The following is a 19,981-nucleotide window of genomic DNA, read 5'->3' on the forward strand; positions in this document are numbered from 1 at the left end:
CTAAGTATGTGTGATAATCTTGAAATTTTTTTTGATTCATAGTAAGATTTTGATACAAATTTGTTGGTGATTTTTCTGTTTTCTTAAATCCTGAATTTTGGCATACTATTATCGTAGTATAAACCAAATTTTGTTCTTTGTCTTGAAAAGCTGTAGTTTGCTAAACTGGGTACTGGTCAAGATTGAATTCTATTGACTTGCTTTCTTTGTATTTACCTTTTCCCAGGCTGCTAAATTGGCTATCTCAGTGTAAGCCTCAGGGTCCCAATGGGGGACTCAGGATCAAGGAGATGTACCCTGGTCTCCCGGTTGCCAATATTCAGGAAAAGTATTAGCAGAAGACATGACTCTCTCCCTTCTTCGCCCTCTTCCGGTAACACAGCTGGGGTCCACAGCTCCTCCCCTTCCAGCACTAACTCCAGCTCAGGGAGCGTGGGGAAACGCAGGAGCATATTCCGGGCTGCCTCCATCAGCTTCCACTACAAGAAGGGGAGTGAACCTAAGCCAGAACCCGTCGACCAGAACCTTAGTATTTCCAATGGTGCTCAACCCAGTCACAGCAATATGCAGAAACTAGGTTTGGAGGAGCAAGTCAAAACCAGGGGAAGACATTCTGTGGGTTTTAGTACTTCACGAAGTAAGAAGATCACAAGATCTTTGACCGAAGATTTTGAAAGGGAAAAGGAACCCCCAACTAATAAGAATGTCTTTATAAATTGTCTAAGTTCTGGCAGAAGTGAAGGGGATGATTCTGGATTCACAGAAGAACAAACTCGTCGTTCTCTAAAACAATCAACCAAGAAGCTACTCCCCAAATCCTTTTCATCTCACTCTAAATTTTCCAAGTCGGTTCCACAGAGCCAATCCAAGTCATTGGTACAGCAGCCTGAGTTCTCGCTGGCTGTCGCACAGTACCAGGAGCGGGAACCCACCTTAGGAAGACCTTCCCCATCTTGCTCTGCGGATGTAACAGAGCACGCAGGAAGTTCCTTACAGTCGCCTCTGCTTTCCACTGACCTGACCACAGCACAGACCCCTTCAGAATTCTTGGCCTTGACTGAAGACTCTTTGTCGGAGGCAGATGCCTTTCCTAAAAGTGGAAGCATGGCTTCGCACTGCGACAACTTTGGTCACAATGATGCTACCTCTCAGCCCAATCCCAGTCTCACTGCTGGCACAAAGACGATGGAATTTGTGGGGACTGTGCCCTGTATGATGATGTCTCCGGGGAGGTACAGGCTAGATGGTCGGTGTGGCACCGAACTGCATTCTTTACCAGAGACTGCTGCTGCTGACCAGAGGGAAGTGTTACTGCAAAGCGCTGGGCCCCCTGTTTGGAATGTGAGTGACCCAGAGACCCACCCACCAGCTGCTCATCAAAGAGAAGAGGAACCCTCCGAACCAATGCTTAGGACCAGCTCACCCAGGACACTGGGCTCCTATGACCAGCACAAGGCACTAGCTGAACGCATTAAAGGGGTCCACCCTGTTTCAGATTCAAGGGTAATCCCTTCATCCGGGGATCCTCGTGTTCGTAACAAAGCATCTTATGGATATGAAGCAAGTGCTGCCAAAGGTATGCAGATTTTCCTCGTGCAAAAAATGATGGAAATTAATTTTCATTATTATTTGATCAATTATTTTTACTCCATATGTTGAGTGGAGGCACATTTCCTTTGCATTTATAATTTCTGTTAAATGCTTGCTTTTGACTAGTTTTAAATTTCTCTCAGTTATGATGGAGATGCAAGTCTGTGACACTCATTTTCCTTAGCTGTATTGTTTATGTTATTCTGACCTGAGAGGAAGGTAGAAGGAAGGCAACTCTACTCGGACTGTGACTACAATAGCATTGTTACTTGCTAGTTAGTGAAATGCAGGCATTTCGGTCAAAGTTTTCATAAAGGAAACGTGTGCTATTTCAATTCTGTTTCCTGTGTTAACAGAGATCTATTCACTAGAATCCACATTTTGATATAAATAAATTGTATCTGTCAATACGAAGGGATTGCAGGGTATGAAAATACAGTCCTTGGAGTTGGAAAGCCTGCTGAGTTCAAAACCTGCCTCAACATTAACTAGCTATGTCGCTTTAAATGCCTTCTCCTCAACTGTCATATGAGTGTGTATAGGAGTGTGTGTGTGTGTGTGTGTGTGTGTGTGTGTGTGTGAATTATTTCACTTTGGTTCCAGAAAATATTCAAAGGAACTGTTGAATGTGCTCCCACTCACTTGCCTATTTTCATGCTATATTTTATTATTTTCTCTGTCATTAACACTGTGGCCAGCAGTAACTGTCTCAATGCTGAAAATGATGCATATGTATCCAGAGATAATGTGTGCTCTTTATAAGTATTCATTAAAAATGGTCTCACTTGTTTTTATAATTGTTAACTCTTTCTTAAGCAAGAGTACTGGGGGTAGGGGACAAGGAAGATGTGCACCCAGAGTTGTAGAAGCAGATGACGGATGGGCTCAAGCTCTGTTTGGCTCCTTGTGCTTCAGATTTTGCAGACTTGGAAACAAGCCACTGTGTAGCACAGCCAGGTGGAGGTTAGCTTGAGGTAAAGTTCAGACTCTTATGCTGTATTATATGAATGACATAAAATATCAAGTAAAATTAAAAATAAATCAAATGACACATCATCGTATCAAAAATCATCAAGACAACTGTTGAACTGGTTCCTTCAGAACAAAACAGTTTGTAGTCTAAATACATGAATTGGTTTTGAGCATATCTGACATAAGACTAAATATTTTTGTTTGATACTTTTTGAGACAGCGTCACTTGGTAGCCAAGGCTGACCCTAACTCCCATGAAACCCATGCTGGTCTTGAACTAGCAGTAATCCTCTTGCCTCAGATGCCTGAGTGATGGAATGGCACATGTGATACACAGATAAATTTGCTTATGTGGCTGCTGAGAGTCTTCAAAAGGGATTAAACAAACTGCTACTATAAGCATAGACATCTTTCTGAGGTAGAGAACTTTCAAATCATTCTACAGTTTTTCATTATCTTAAAATGGTACGTTGATTAAAAATTCCCTGTAAGTATTGATATGCATTTTTCTTTATTTGTCTTGGAAAAGTCCTTGCCAGCAGCCTCAGTCCGTACCATGAAGGAAGATATATGGAGCAGCGGCTGCGGTCTTCATCTGAAGGGACGGCGGGGAGCAGCGGAATGGTCTTAAAGCCGAAAGAAGGGCATGCAGAGGCCAGCAGCTTAAGAAAGCACAGAGCTGGGTCCTCATCCTCCAAAATGAACAGTCTGGTGAGTCTGTCTGTCCGCCTGCAGATAACGAGTAATGCTCTGTGCTCAAGGCTGCTCACCCCTCTTGCAGAATGGACACAGAGTGAATGGAAAATTCGGTTCCATAACCGATGTTGCCAATCAGACGGGCTAAACTTTCAGTTGAGAGTCTCATGGGACAGGACAGGTAACAGTGTGCCAGGCAGCAACCTTGCCTTGTTTTGGGGAAAATTGTTTCATTTCTGTTTTAAAGCAAGACCCATGCTGACCATGGAGACACCTTAGAAGCCATGTTTTACATGCATTTCTACTCCTTGACCACGCTACTTGGTACCTTATGCTGTTGTTGCCTTATGGCCCTCAGTGGCTTCTTTCACTCTGGATCTTCTCTCCCAGGGTGAGCAAGGTGCAGGAGCTGTGGGAAACACTGCAAACTTGCCACTCGAAGCTATAACATATTCTTAGTGTAAGTGCTGAGCTTGCTTATAGGCTGAGGGCTTGTGTGGGGGTGTGGATACCTCAGCTTGGGTAAGCTTAGATCCTAAGGTAACATGGGGTTGTAGGGAAATCTTGGTGCTTGGTGATAGAAGTTGCAATCACTTCTCAGTGAGGAGCTTTTCCTTAATCCTGGGGAGATTAGAAACCACACGACTCCTGGTACCACTGGACCAAAATTGACCATGTGTGTTTGCGTTTGACCATGTGCACTCAGGAAGCTGAGTGCCTGCACGTGGGAAGGTAACACTTCTCATCTTTTTCTCTCTCGTGTATTAAAAATACAGCACCCTTTTTGCAGTTGAACTTTAAACAAGAGAACATGCTTAAGATGCTTTTCAATAAATGCGTTGTTGGAGATTGAAGCTAAAATTGTTACAAAATATTTTCCTCTCTGAAAACTGTGTTGTTTCTTTATAGAGAAACATTGTTTTTGTATTGTTACAGAAACAATTTTTCAATCCAGTGGATTTAAGAGTTGGCCCTTGAAACATTTTATATCTGCAATTTTTTTTCTGCCCATACTTACTCTAAATAAATTTCCCGATAACATCAGCAAACCACTGTCTCCGATCCATGTGTTAGATCTAGAACTTTAAAATATAAGATCTGTGGTCTTTGTTGAAGTCCAAGACCCAATGTTGCCACTAAAGGTCACAAGGAACCCGGAGGGGATTGGGGCCACAACCTGTGGCCTTGTTTGTGTCCCGGAGCCATGCCTCCACCAGAGTCATTCTGATATGAGTGGCCGGTACTTCCACCTGGAATCGGGATGTGGTCTGGGCCCAACCTGCTTCTAAGGGCCATGTCTGGATCCATGTTCCAGCTGCAGCTGGAGTCTTTGTTCATGTCTGTGGCCTGTGTCACCTCAGAGGGCCATAGGAACCATATGTAATGAAATCCAAGGGCCATGCTGAGCCCGGCCCTGCCCTTCTCTGGCCCTGGGAAAGCTGGTCCTGCCTTGCTGGACACTGAAGCAAGAGAGCTGGCCTGGACCCTTAGAGGAGAGCTAGCCTCTGCACTTGGGAGAGATAGCCCCACCCCTCACCACAGGTGAGGGAGAACAACCCTGATTGCCTGGACAAAGAAGAACTGGCTCCGCCCCCTCGCCTGAGGCTGACTAGCTCCAGAGGCTAGCCATCTCCTACCTCCCAGGCCCACCTTGAGGTTGGCTGCCCACCATAATATCTACCTTCTCTAGGACCAGGACCTGCTGTAGCTTGTGAAGGGGCTGGTCCTGTGGAATGATACCCGCAGGGTCTCTATAACTCGGGGGCAGGGGAGCTGTTGGATATCCCAGAGGAGTTTCAGTGAGGATCTAGTGACTATGGTTACCAGAAACCAGAGGCCTTGAACCAGATAGTGACCCATTGCAATGAACATTTGCTAGTAAAGCTGTTTGAACAGAAGGGTGTACTAAGTGACACACTGCTCCCAAACACCAGGATGAATGAAGAGGTACTGGAGAGGCAGGAAATATGGAGAAGCAAAGAAGAGGGTTTTGTTTGTTTGTTTTATTTTGTTCTTGTTTTTGTTTGATTGCTTGCTTGATTTTGTTTTGGTTTGATTTTTTTCTTTCTTTTTTTTTTTTTCTTTTGACGGGGTGCTACAAGGGTGAGGGGAGGATATGGGGAGACCGACAGGTGAGCGGAATTAGGGTGCATGATGTGAATTTCCCAAAGAAGCAATAAAGAGATTATGTTAAAAAAAAAAAAAAAAGGATTGTATTCTTTTGTGATCATAGTCAACATGTGTCTCCGCAGTATTAGAAAACCGCCACTAGATGGCAGGAAAACACCGTTTTAGTTGTAGTTCTTGTCGATGACAACTCGCTATATGTAAAATGGTGGGAAGGTCAGTTTGAGTAAGAGATCTGTAGAGCCTGAGCTATGTGGAACTCTTTAGGCTTAGAGCAGGGATCTGATAAAGCTACAATGACCTGGTTAAATTTTCAGATAACTATTGAAATAAATAACCAGCACTTTTGAAGTTTTAGAGGTGACTTACCAAAAAGTACTCAATGATTTCACTGTATCCTTCAGTCATTGTTTTATTTGACGATTACATTTAAAATACTTCTTTAATATACAACAAAAGGAAGAAATGCTGCAATATTTTAGGCGATTCTAGCATTGATTAATATGGAGTGTGGTGGAGAAATGCCTTTCTAATAATGCTAATCGGTTCAAGACACAGCTGCTGAGTATGCGGCTCCATGGTCGCAGGGGTGGGCGCCTTTTGGCATTTAAACTATTATAGAGATGCGCAACTGTCCATGTTGCACCATTAGGTGAGGCCTGTGGTTGATGCTGCAAGCCACAGAATTATGACTTATTCTGTCAGAATCATCCACGTGGGATTGTGGTCTTTCTGGAGACTTCCAGGGTCACACCCACACTCCCAGGTCACAACAACACAATATCCAAGAAGCGCAGGCGAGGGTCAGCCTTCTCTGGTTGGGTCTTCCTTCATAAGTTGGTAGCTTGAAGTACATGTTCTCAGTCCTGTGCTGGTGGGAAACCAGGGCTCACCTGCAGGTTTCTGTTTAAGTCCCTTTAGAAGCTTTCTGTTTTGATTAGCTTTGGGAAATGAGACATTTTCATTTAGAAGCTGCCTCCATTAGAGTTCTTGTAGACGACAACTCACTGTATGTTAAATAGTGGGATGGTCAGTTTGAGTAAGAGATCTGCAGAGCCCGCTCTGTCCTGGCTCATCATGCACTTCACCAAAGGATGGGCCAAGCTGCTAGTTCATTACCTCTGTGATTATTCTTACTAAAACATAGAGCCACAGGGTTAAACAGTACATATTAAAAACCCCATTAGGATCTGTATGCATTTATATTTTCTCTGTCATTAAAGGAATATCAAGGGGCACAGTAAAGACAAAGCAAAGACCCTTGTCTCTGATCCTATTGCATCAGTCCAGTTTTTGTTGTTAACAACAGAACACTGTAGACTGTGTAAGTTGTAAGGAGAGAGATGAATCTGGGGCAGGGTTCTGGTCCAGGGTTGATGTTTTCAGCTGGCCCATGGCCTTCTTGCTGGCAGAATCTTAAGAGTGTCATATGGGATGAGACAGCAATTGGATGAAAGAACTTTCCAAACTGCATCTAAGACAGACCCAGTGCCAAGAAAAACCACTGGTCCGTGAATCCACCCATGAGGGGAGAACCCTTGTCAGTCTCACAGTCCCACTCAGCCCCACCTTCCATTACCCATAGTGGCTATTTAATTTTAATGTGAGTCCTCTGGGGCCACAAACTGTACTTAAACAACAGTCGGCAGCACTGCAGGACGTCTTCAGAAATGTTCTTTAAACCTTTAAATGGAGACATGAGAAGACTGGGGCTCCTTGCTTTTCACTCTTGGTGCTATGCTTTTATGTGTAAAAACATTTTTTTTCTTTTTCAGATATTTTTTATGGGTATGAGTGTTTTGTCTGAATGTCTGAATGCATGTATGTGTGCCACATGTGTGCCTGGTGCCTGTAGAGGCCAAAAGAGGGCATCAGATCCCCTAGAACTGGAGTTATACGTGGTTATAAGCTGCTATGTGGATGCTGGGAACCAACCCAGGTCCTCTGCAAGAGCAGCCCATGTGCCTAACCTCTGAGCCACCTCTCTAGTCCTGTGGTTTTTATTTTTAATTGGTCAAATCTCTTACTTCCTTTCCCGAGATTGAAACCGCTATATGTCTTGTGTAGCCGAGCCATTGGCTGGCACAGCTCCACAGCTTGTGAGATTGAGGGTTGGTGGATTCCAGATCCATTACAAGTTTCTGGCTGTCTAAATAGATGCACATTTGGTAAAGCAGGGTTGATGCTTCTTAAAATAACGTCAGATTCTTAAGATAGTCACTACAATCTGAAGGTTTAACATTTTCTTTAAACAATTATAAAGTTACTTTTGTATCGCTTTATTGTTGCTTTAAATTTAAATACAGCTCAATAGCTTTAATGTGAAGGGTAAATTCTGACTTAAACCTATAAATATACTACTGCCGAATAACAAAAGCCAACATAAAAGAGCCTCAAATTGATAAAAAGCAAAGTATTTAATATTTCTATTCGTACATAATTTTAAAATGGGAGAAATTATTTATGATTAACTCATGAACCACCATACTTGCCATGTCAGGCCTGGAGCTATGATTGACAGATGAATCATGCATGAACAGTTTTAATCTGACAGTGTAATGGCATGTTTGGGTTGCTGTCACTTTACTATTTTTATGTTAATCCAGGGACCCTTTCACTCTGGTGTCAGACTGCTTTGGCCTCTTCTGTTACAGCATCTGTTGTTCTTAGTGTCTTACATCAGTTCTGAAACAACTCAAGTGCCCAGTTTTTAGCCTTATTTTTTAAAAAAGACTTTTCATTGTATATATTCTCAACTAACTACAAAATTATACTTTCTATATGCAGCCAGTTCAGTTGTTCTTGCTCTATCTCTCTCTGTCTGTCTGTCTCTCTGTCATGTGTGTCTCTCTGTCTCTGTCTATCTGTCTCTTTCTTTCTATTGTTGTTGTTGAGACAAGGTCTCATTGTATAACCCTAGCTAGCCTGGAACTCTTAATGTTGACCAGGCTGGTTTCAAACTCAGAGTTCCACCTGCCTCTGCCTCCTGAGTCCTGAATCGAAGGTGTGCACCTCCAAACCTGGCTTTAGCCAGTTGTTCTCAGTACTGTCCAATGATGAGCTTACATTTCAGTGAGAAACAGAAGAAACTATCAGGCTAAGAGAGGCCCATCAGTAAGCTCTGTTTAGGTGTTAAGATACAGGCAGCGTGGGCCTGTCAGCAGACTCCCATGACGTAGACCAGGCTGTGGAATCTAGCTTGGGCTGCAGTACGTGTGCACTTACCTTCTTCACAGAGCAGATATCTTCTCAGTGGGCAACGGCTTCCTCTGGGACTCCGTATAGTGCAAGTGGACATTATATTGGGGGCCATATTACAGATTCCAGCTTTTCATTAGTAGTCCTAGTGTTTATCTAAGTAAACATTTTTACAAGCAGTTCTAGATAATATGATACATTCTCACAATAACAACTGGCTAAAGCCAGGTGTAGAGGCACATACTTTCTATCCCAGCATCGAGGAGGAAGAGACAAGTGGGACTCTGAGTGTGTAGGCAGCCTGGTCAACACAGTTTCTTAGAGAGGTAATATAGCTTGCTAGTTTGTCTGTGAGGAATTCTGCCACCAGAAGGCTTGTAGGTAACCCATGTCAGGGCATCTTCTTTTTTTCACTGCAGGGAGACTGTATCCTTTCTCCCTATAACAGGTCAGGTAGGTCTTGAGCAGTTCAGCTTGGGTAGCAAGAGTGAGCTTTACATGGTTCACACCACATGTTCTGTTCATGCAAACTTTCCTTCACTGTGTTGAACTCTGGCCATCATCCTTCATTTTCCTGGACCTTAGGAACATACTCGTCACTTTTCCTCTCCAAAAAATCTTTTCATTAGTTATAATCTGCATCGGGACAGGGGATCATCCTCCACCAGTTCTTTTTCTTGTTTCCCTTTTAGTTTCTTTATCTCCCACTACTGTTCACTACACCATCATCTTTTAAGAAAACAGACTAGTGTGTATGTCTGTGTATCCTGCTGCCAGGGCTCCAGCCCATCTGCTTTGCCTCTGAGTAGGTCAGATGGACCACTTCTTCACTGCTCGAAGTTTCTCAGCTGCTGCAGCCTTCTTTCTATTTTGTCAACCTTGACATGATCTTTTTTCTCCTGGGTAATTCCTCTGAGAGGACATATCTTATGCATTGTGGGGCTTTTCTTTGGTGTTTGTTGCCTGAGGTAGCCGTAGTTGGTTTTGATCCTCCTGCCTCAGCCTTCTGAATGCTGAAATTATGGGGGAGCACATCCACACCTGGCTACAGCATGTTTAATAATGTCTTTGACCTTTATCCATGAATACCAGTAACCTCCAAAAAGAAAAAACAAACAGATACAGTATCTCCAGACATTGCCCAAATGGCCCCAGTTGAGAACTGGAGTCCTGGACTGTGGCAGTTTTCCTAGTCTTTTTACAATGTTCATCTTTTCCTAAGTTCTGATAATCTAACACTGTCAAGGAGGCCATCTGTGTACTCCTGTCCTCTCTTTCAGTATTAATTCTCCTTTGTTCACACACTCCCTGTCCTTCCGAATTCCTTTGATGATTCCCTCTTCAGACATAGCTGTTTACTGTCTACTGCTGCCTTCTGGAGTTGTCTTTTCCTTTACCTGACCCATCTGAAAATCTAAGACTTAGGGGAAGTTACATGTGACTTATGGATTATCAAAGGCTGCAGATTGCTGCTGTGTCAGAACTCTAGTATCAGATAGGCGCTGGAATCAAGATATGTCATTTTTTTTTGCAAATAGAGCAAGGGTCAAAGGACTTCAGGTAGTAATAGGTGGAAGCTGGAACTTAGCAATGACCTTGAACTTGAGAGCTAATGGCTTCTCTGCCCTTCTTCCACCTACATTACTATTCTGACAGTCATGTTATACATAGATGTTCTAGCCAGCTGTCACAACAGTTCAGTCTTCAATTATCCCCACCTACCCACACACTGTGTGTCCAAAGTCACATTAGGGGAGTCAGTAATTATACCCCTTAACATAGGACCCACATTCCAGCCAGTGCCACAGAGCAGACCCATACATTCTGCCACCACTGCTGGCATCCCCATCAGCCTTCCCTTTCCCCAGCTGACAGCAGCAGACATTAAGCAAAGGACAGATAGTGGCAAAAGTTTCAGGCTTCACTCATGTGTTGACTGTCCAGGAAGCTTGGCAGCCACAGCCCTGGCTGCCTGCACAGGCCCTGCAGGGGCCTCTGCTTTGTCTCCCCTGGTGTCCCGGAACTGGCCTCTGCTGACACTCCTCCAAGAGAAACTGGTGCCTAGCTTGAATGGGATTGTAAAGCACAGCCCAAGGAAGGAAGGGGATCTACAGATGTCCCCTTTGTGAAACTTGTCTGGAATAAAGTCACATTGCTTAATAAAATCTAAGGCATATTTTCCCTAACAAAAAACATTATCAAAATAGATTTATTCTCCCTTCCCCCTGGGGGGGTAGAAAAAAAAGAATGATTTTTTTCCAGTTAAAAGTAACTTCAGTTCCCGGTAAGCAAGTTGGGCAGGGTGTTTGGGGAAAGGACAGCAGCAAACTCCATCTCATCTCACTCACTTCCTAACAACACTGTGTATTTCCTAGATCTGTTCATTGACCTTAGAATTAAAAACAAGCACGCACTGCCTTTTAAGAAGGTAAGTGTTTTAAGAGCCAAACTCATGTCTTAAGTGTGTATTTTTAGGATACTGTGTTAGTTCTTCTCAGCCCCAACAGAAAAAGAATTCTTAAAAATGATTTCAAATATCATTTACTTGATTTATTTTGATAGTTCTCAAAATTTCAGTTTTTTCAAAATCGATTGCATTAAAATCACTTAGAAAAATCATTTGAATAATACCTTTAAGATTTGAATACTTAATATTTGAATATTATTATATTTTACAACTTCAAAGCCTACTCAAGTTAACAATTTATTTTTATTGTTAAATTGGTAGGAAAGCCCTTAAGATATATATATTCTGGACATTTGCGAAGTAATTTGTATTTTTCATTTTATTAGATGAAACCAAGTTTAAGAATTATGCATTTATGTGAATACTTATGAAACCCAAAAAATACATGAACTACTAATTTAAAAACATTTTCTGTTAAATCTCAAGTTAAGGCTGTATGAAATTGTCACAGGACCTGACTTCAAAAACAAAATTAATGCTTAAGACAACATTTATTATAGATGACCTCACTTACTTTCCATGTAGAATTAACTTTGAACTTTGTCTTTTTTTGTGAGGACTGGTCTGATTGATGGTTATAGTGTCTAAACTGTGAAGGAACCCTTTCCAGAGCTCGCTGTTTGCATTGATGTTCCGATTTCTTTCTTCACTCTGCTGGGAGAATAACTCCACCAGGAGGATATTATCTTGAATATTTAAGCCTTATGAGATTTGAAGTGGAGGGTGACCAGCTGTCAGATAATTCATGGCATGCACTGGGCTCTGGGTGAGATGAGGCGGTCTGTCTCAGCGTGCTGTTGCCCTCCGTAGATTGATGTTCCAAAGAAGTGTGGCTACATGAACACAGATTTAAATGAAAGGGCAATCAGCCACCTGGCTATGGTTCATGAATCACAGGGAGTTTCTCCTTCTCAGTCTATTATTTTTTAATAATAATAATAATAAAACTATATAGAAAGTATCTCAGAGTCATGTGGGAGCCAGAGTACACTGACAGTAAAGCGTACACTTGACCCAGCAGCCATGGGTAGCTGCTGTGGCTGCTGAAAGGCTGATGAAAAAGGACTGAAGTGTGATGTTAGGATTAGATTTAGAAAAGACAAAGGGGCTGTCGGTGCTCGCTCTGCCCCATAGTGCTAGTCTCTCTCGGAAGCCCTGCTCAACAAAAGGATGTTGGAGTACCCATAAGCTTCATGAAGGGGAGACTGTGGTTTCTTGAAGAGAACTTGCTGGAAGCCTGCCAAGTCTGTTAACTTAAGCCATTGTTGTCAGGATATAGTTTGCTTTCCACCTATTTATTTATTTATTTGTTTATTTATTTATTTATTTATTAATTCAGTGCAATGTGGCTGAAAATGCAAGATGCTAGAATCTTCATCTCTTTTCTCCTTGTAGTGAGCAGACTATTAGTTAGCTTTTGGGAACTAAGAGGACTTGACGCATACCAATGATTTGTAAAGAGTTGCTTTTTATTCTTGTAATATGATATGAGGCAGTTTTTCAATTCTGGCATTCTGGCTTTACCCCAAGATTTTTACATTATATATTTTTACATTATGGATATTTTTACTTTAAAATAGAATACTATTCTTGTTCAGTAAGAAGGCTGATATTACCGAAGCAACTGACTAAAACTGTACATTTTGAATTCCAAAACCAGAGCCAACAAACACCACCACCACCACAGAAGGAGAGTCATGAGGCAACATTAAAATGCTATCAGGTGGAGTGAAGGTCGATTCAGTTTATCCCAGGCTGAGACCCTTGGTGGTTGTGTGCTCATCTGAGCATCAACAGTACTTGAGGGGTTTGACAGCATGGCCAATGCGAAGGGGGCTCTTTGCTCATAGAATGGCAAGAAGGGCGAGGAGGAGGAAGGGGAGGAAGAAGAAGAGGAAGAGTTAGAAGTTTAGAATGCTTACATCCTATAAACATTGGTGAAGTTCCTTACCTGCAAGGACACCATTCTAGAGCAGGTAAGAAGTACTGGGTTCTGGATTCTAACCATCCCAGATTTAAGTAAGGAATCAAATAGTCATCATCCCAATAGCTGCATCAGGGAAGGGCTCTTAAGGAGTCTTTGACTACCACTGAGGTGGAGCAAAGGTCTGAGTAGATGAGTCCAAATCATGTGGACTCACTGCAGATGAGTCCAAATCAGCTCTCTCCAGTAAGCTGGGGTTGAGGTAGGCAGAGAGTGTTCAAAGAAATATTAAATAATTGTGTTTTACTTTAGAAAAACACAAGGCATCATCATTATTGCAATCCTTCTTTGCAAACGTTCATCTCAAACAGCTTTTGGGAAATGAATAGATAAATATGAAGAATATGAAGGCATCTTATGCTTTAAGCCCCTCCTGCTATTTGTTTTTGAACCCTTTCTAAATTTCAACTTAAATGGAGTTATGCCAAGTCACGTAGGGTGATAATGATCTCAAGTGATTTAGACCATCTAATAAAACCTAGTGCCAGGCATGAGAAATCTTACTTTGAGTCATTGTACATGGTAGTCCAAGAGACTCTTTAAAGAATATAGGTTTTGCTCCCCAGAATTTGAAAGCCTGACCCTATTGCAGAAGATACCACACACTGTGAACACAGGACTTGGAAGATTCCAGCTGGAACTGACCTGGAAGCTTCCTGCCTGGGGACTAGCTCTCTCTTAATATTGGGAGGTGCTATGCAATAGGCCAAGGGAAAAGAGTAATCAATAGCCTATTCAGCTGTAAATCTTACACATCACAATAATGGCCAGCCTGACAAAAGATCCCCAGTGGTAGAATAGTGGTGCTTTTAACTTGGAGGTAAACAACAGCTGTCTATTTGGACTTAAGATACACTCAATAGGAGGATTTATGCCTGTACTATAAACCTAGCCAAAAACCAATTGCTAGAGAGATCATAGACTCAAGAGGAGAACTTTCCACTGCCATTTCCCTAAACCAATATAATTCCTAACTATTTTCTAAATATCTATTCTCATAACACAGATAAATATAGTTCTCACCCTCATCAAAATGTTTCTTTTTGCAGTATATGGAGACTATTACATAAAGACACAACTGGTCACTGTGCAGGAAATAAGTGAAGGTGGGCTTCTCAACATCACTTGGTACATCTACAGTGCAACTCTTATGCCTAAGGCTAGAAGAAAGTCATGGAGGGGGGAAAAATGGTAAGAGCCAGAGGACCAAGATGCTTGCAGTGAAATAGAAGACTCTAGATATGACAAGGAAGTTTCATAAATAAAATCTCAGCACTATGCCCACCTAAACAGTAATAACAGCAGCTGACTTACTAATGTGGATGGGAGAAATGTCACATGGCCTCATCCACAAGTATAAAGAGATACATGCAATCAATGTGGATGAGAAAGGAAGAATCAGTTTTCTCAAGGAACAAACCACTGATCAGCTATCCAATCCCAAGTGGTCATCCCTACATACATATGCTTAAGAGCAACACTAAATGGATTCAGTTGTTCCTGTATATGCAATACACACACACACACACACACACACACACACACACACACACACACACACACACTGTCTGTGGGGGCTCACTCCTGATTTTCCTTTAAGTTTTTCTTTTTAAGTTTCTTTATTCTTTTGTAATTCCATACATACATGAATGAAATGTATTTAGATCATATATGCTCCCCTCCACAGAAATTATTCTCATGTAAGCACTGTGGCACACTTACCCACACAAAACACACATGCAGCACACACACACACACACACACACACACAAAAATAACATTTAAAACATGGCATTATACAAATGTAGAAAAGACATTAATCAATAATTTACCCAACTCGTTAACACAATCAGTACAGTGGTGAGCTTGCTTAAAGACCATTCAACAAAATGTGTATTTATGTCAGTTTATCCATGTAGGCACAGAAGCCTACATGGAGGACAAGGGACCAGACTAGAAAACACAAACAGTACATGAAACTATAGCCACCTGATATGCTACAAGGATACTAAAAAATACAGACTGGAAGAGAGCATCTTCAACAAATGATGCTGGGAAAATTGGATGTCCAAACATAGAAGTAGGAAATGAAATCCATATTTATAATTCTGCACAAAAACAAGCTTCAAATGAATCAAAGACTTCAACTATGAAAGTTAAAATGCTAAAACTGATAGGAAAACATAGACAGTACTCTATGAGATACAGGTACAAGAAATAACTTTCTGAGCAGAACTCCTTTTACTGAGAAATTAAAGACAACAACTGACAAACAGGAACTATGAAAAGTAAAAGGCTTCTGTGTAGCAAAGGAAACAATCAATGAAGCCATGAGGGACCCAAAGAGTTGGAGAAAGTTTTTAGCCAGTAGAGGATAAATAGCCAAAATCTGTAACACACAAATAAATGAAGCATCAAGAAAGCAAATGACACAGTTAAAATATGGGCTAAGATCTGAACAGAGAATTCTCAAGAGATAGAATAAAAATGACTAAGAAATACCTTTAAGGTGTTCAGCATCCTCAACAAATGGGAAATGCAAATTAAGACAACTTTGAAATTTCATCTTACCCCAGTCAACTGACAACAAATGCTGGTGGATGTGGAAAAGGAAACCCTCATTCTCTGATGAAGCCATTTTAGAGATCAATGTGCAGAATTCTTTTTTTTTTCACGACAGGGTTTCTCTGTGTAGGTTTGGAGCCTATCCTGGAACTCGCTCTGTAGACCAGGCTGGCCTTGAACTCACAGAGATCTGCCTGCCTCTGCCTCTAGAGTGCTGGGATCAAAGGCGTGCACCACCACCACCCAGCCTTAATGTGCAGAATTCTTAAAGAGCTAGAAGTGGATCTATTATATGTCCCTGCTATACCCTCATTGGCTTATATCTAAAGGATTTGATATCCTATTAATAAGAAATTTTTCCAGCCATGTTCATTGCCCTTCTCTCCAAAAAAACCCCAAAAAACTTGGCTCAAAGCAAATACTTATTCCATAATTTTCTTCACGGCCAAGAACAGAGAAATTTAGAAGTTAATGTTTACTGGGACTATATCATGTGTTGTGGGCTACATAGCATCTATATACCATCTATCTATCTATCATCTATCTATCTATCTATCTATCTATCTATCTATCTATCTATCTATCTATCTATCATCTATCTATCTATCTATCTATCTATCTATCTATCTATCTCTATCATGTATCATCTATCTATCTATTTATTATTATATGTGTGTATTTACTATATCTCTCTATCTATAATTATCATCTACCAATTGCTTTTGGAATTTTCAAGTCTGGTCTTGCTTTGGAGCCCTGTCTGGCCTGGATTGTGCTGTAAAGACTAAATTCTCCTGGAGCTTGCTACAATCCTCCTCCCTCTGCCTCTCCAATGCTGAGATTACAGGTTTGTTCTACCACTTGGGCTGCCATCATGATCTGTTTTGATATGGGAAAAGGTATATCATATTTCTAACTCTTCTTAAGAAGAATTTTCACTAAATAGGTTGTTACCCTTCTTAAAATGGTTATGTTCACTACAATCGTCTGCCTCCTATTGCTTAGATGGACCCAAACTTTTAACTGTGCCTATTGCTTAAGTAGTGTTCCTTCTTTTCGACTCTTATTCTTCCCTTGATTATGGAAAATATCATGAAATGATTGTTTTGGTTATTGAATGTATTCATTTAACTGACCATTATATGTTAAAGGTCCAAGGAAACATTATTAGATTTATTTAATTATTGATATTGATTTGGTTAATGAGCTCCCTTTATGATAATGATATTCTTAATATCCTAACCCCAGGATTCTCCGTACATCAAACAGAAAATTAAAGTGCAGAGTAACAGTGTTAATAGTTTGAGTGGTTCTTTCTCCCATTGGAAGATACCGAAGAAAAAAGTAGTTTCTTCTTCTCTCCGTAGACTTAATTTGAAATGATGTTTTTTTTTTTTTTTATTTTTTTTTTTAAACAGGAAAATGGGAACACCTCATAGAAGGCTTCAAAAACATTTAGTAAACTTCTGACTGATTTGTCATTATTCAAAATGTTGTATCATTGTGGTCCCAATCTTTGAGGAATGATGTCCAAGATTTACATCCTGGAGTAGAAGTACTTAATAGAGTTTACTTGTGCTCATTTTATGAAAATAATAATTTCTGATTATAATGACGAGGTTGCTAAAATATACAACATGTAAAAATACAGATTTATAAAGCAAGTAACCTGGCTGGTTTCTTGTGCCTTTACTGTAAATGTTGCCAGTTGTTAGTGCCTTTGAGCACTCGGCTACAGCAAAAGCTGGCGGACTTCTCGCATGATCCTGCCTGGAACGAAGGTGAGCATAGCATGCCTGGTGTGTTACGCACATTACATGGAGTAAGGCAACATCTGAACCAGAAAAATGAGGAAAAGTAGAACATGGGGTCAGAAAACATTGCATTTAACGGTATGATTACTGTCTTCAGTCTCCAGATCTCTGGACTGAAATCTGTTTTCTTTCTTTTTTTTGTTTGAAAGAAGAATTCTGATTTTGATGTTTGATGGTCTTGGCACATACATAAATGGGGTTATAATTTCATGCGTTCCAAGGTTCTATTGCTCGTTTATAAAGAGAAGATGGGATTACCACTCACTCAGAACTTGTGAAGGGAAGACTGCCATGCCCTGGGTAAAGCAGCTTGGCTCCTTCTTCTCTTAGGGTGGCTCCTCTGGCTTGTGGCTACTTTTTTCCTGGATTTATTGTGAATACCTTTCCTCGAAAATTTCTGTCTGTCATGTGTTCCCAGGAATCTTCCCCACCATTCTGAAAGCAGCCATTCTGGCTTTGGAGGTTTTTCCTCTATTCATGTCGTCTCTCCTCGTTGAGTTTAATCCACTGGAATTGCAGCAAGATTCTAAACATGACAAACCCGTGTCCTCTCCAATGCATTGATTGCCTAGAGAGAACCCACAGAGCCATCCTTGTATACAGGATAGTCTTTTCTGGTGTTCTGTGTTTTCTCCCTATGGACTGCTGGGCAGCCATTCACTTGATTTTAATATGAATAATTAGCAAATGTTTACCAGTGCTAATTAAATATAAAGCAGATTAAAAAAATTTTAATACCTTTTTCACATATTAGTTATGGAGATTAAATAGAAAATTAAATTAAATTTGTGGAATTTTTCATGTAAAGGGACAGCAGCTGAGCTCATTCCTGCTCATGAGAATGAATGCTGCATGGAAGTTAGCCTGTGGGGTCTGGAGTACTGCATCAGACACTGGTGTTAGCAGACAGTCAGCCTTGACAGCTTGCAGCCTTGAGCATCTACGGACCTCCCAGAAGCCAAGCCAGGAGCTAGTGCATGAGCCATACCTTTTCTATTTTACTAGATAAACCACTCTCTTCGTCGTTCAAGGTTTTATGCTGAACATTATCAATTCCAAACAGTGAACCCTGGGGGCCCTGAGCCCTGTCCTACTAGAAGCCCGTCTACATGGAAAATGAGGAGGTCCTCCTGCCTCATCTGACATTAAGATACCTTGTGTGAGCATCACAATAAAAACATCTCTGTGAGTACCACTGCTTGTGCCAGATAGAGCAAGGCATAATCTCGATTCTGGGTTCTTCAAATATACCAGTGTCCCCATCTCCTCATGGATCATGTGAGCAGGTGCAGGGAGTGGAACTGTGCTGAACCACAAACTGGACACTTGATGCTGTGAGGATGATGCTTCTGCTGACCTTATAGGGCTCTCACAACATGGGATGCTTCTTCATATTTGTTCTCATTGGGCATTCTGCATGCCTCCACACTGACAAGGTCTCTAGGCTGCACTGGGAAGGGATTGTGAGCACACCATGCAAGGCATCAGAGGCTGAGGACAGTAGTGATATCTGAGGAATTCAGTGGTGAGCTGACAGCCCAGTGGCTGGGCAATGTACTTCAGTGGCGATCTGACAGGCACACAACCACAGCTCTCAGGATTTCCTCTCAAAAGGTCCATAAGTTGCCGGGCGGTGGTGGCGCACGCCTTTAATCCCAGCACTCGGGAGGCAGAGCCAGGCAGATCTCTGTGAGTTCGAGGCCAGCCTGGGCTACCAAGTGAGTTCCAGGAAAGGCGGAAAGCTACACAAAGAAACCCTGTGTCGAAAATCCAAAAAAAAAAAAAAAAAGTTCATAAGTTATACACTTTCCTTCACAATTTCTAAATGAAGAAGTTGAGGGGCATGGGTATTAATTAATAATGAAAAAATATGCTAATATGGTGGTTTTATCCACTTTTTCAAGACTCTTGACATTTCAAAAACACTGAGATAGAAAATAGCTTTTTTTTTTAGGCTAGAATCAGTAACTTTTACCATATTAGTAATGGAAGCAAATATTTGAAAAAAAAGTCTTCAAGTGACATTGATGAGCCCATTTAAATGTTCAATAAAACAAATGTTATTTACTTCCCAACTGAAAATCGTTGAGCTAGAGCATCATGTCACAGTTTTGTAAATCTTTCTTCTCTGGATTCCTAGGAGGCGGCTGGGACCTCATCTGTCCTGGCATTCTGTCTGCTGCAATATATTGCTTTGTGACAAGTGGTAAGACTCACACAGACAAGCAGCTGGTGTGAGTAGCTTTTAACATTCCGTTGACGGTGGGATTTGAAATTGCACTGATGAATCTTTCATACTCTGAAATAAAGGGTAATGCGTAAATTCATGTTCTGCTCTTGGAAGCCCCTTTCCTCTCATTATTTTAAAGGTGTATCACATTCACTTCCACTCTGGATATTAGCCCGTTTTCTCTTTCCTTACCAGGAGCTCACACCAATTCTTCTGGCCCCTTCCTGCTCATTTCCAAGTATGTCCCAGAACCTCCTCCTGTGGGACCTCTGCCTTGAGCAGCAGCCTATTAACCTCAGATTTTCTTCCATGGCACTTTGTGCTTCTGCTGTCATAGT

General features: G+C 41.3%; 1 protein-coding gene across 1 annotated transcript in view; it reads left to right on the forward strand.

Moving 5' to 3' along the window:
• The first annotated feature begins 238 nt into the window (after nt 1-238).
• Nucleotides 239-19,981, forward strand: part of Ccser1 (coiled-coil serine rich protein 1) — a 486,840-nt gene continuing 467,097 nt past the window's right edge. Inside the window, exons 1-2 of the mRNA XM_059257903.1 lie at nt 239-1,576; nt 3,092-3,273. Of these exons, the coding sequence (XP_059113886.1) occupies nt 268-1,576; nt 3,092-3,273 (1,491 nt within the window). The 5' untranslated portion in view covers nt 239-267. The remainder of the gene's footprint in view (nt 1,577-3,091; nt 3,274-19,981) is intronic.

The sequence above is a fragment of the Peromyscus eremicus genome, chromosome 3, assembly GCF_949786415.1.
Source record: "Peromyscus eremicus chromosome 3, PerEre_H2_v1, whole genome shotgun sequence".
Lineage (NCBI taxonomy): Eukaryota > Metazoa > Chordata > Mammalia > Rodentia > Cricetidae > Peromyscus > Peromyscus eremicus.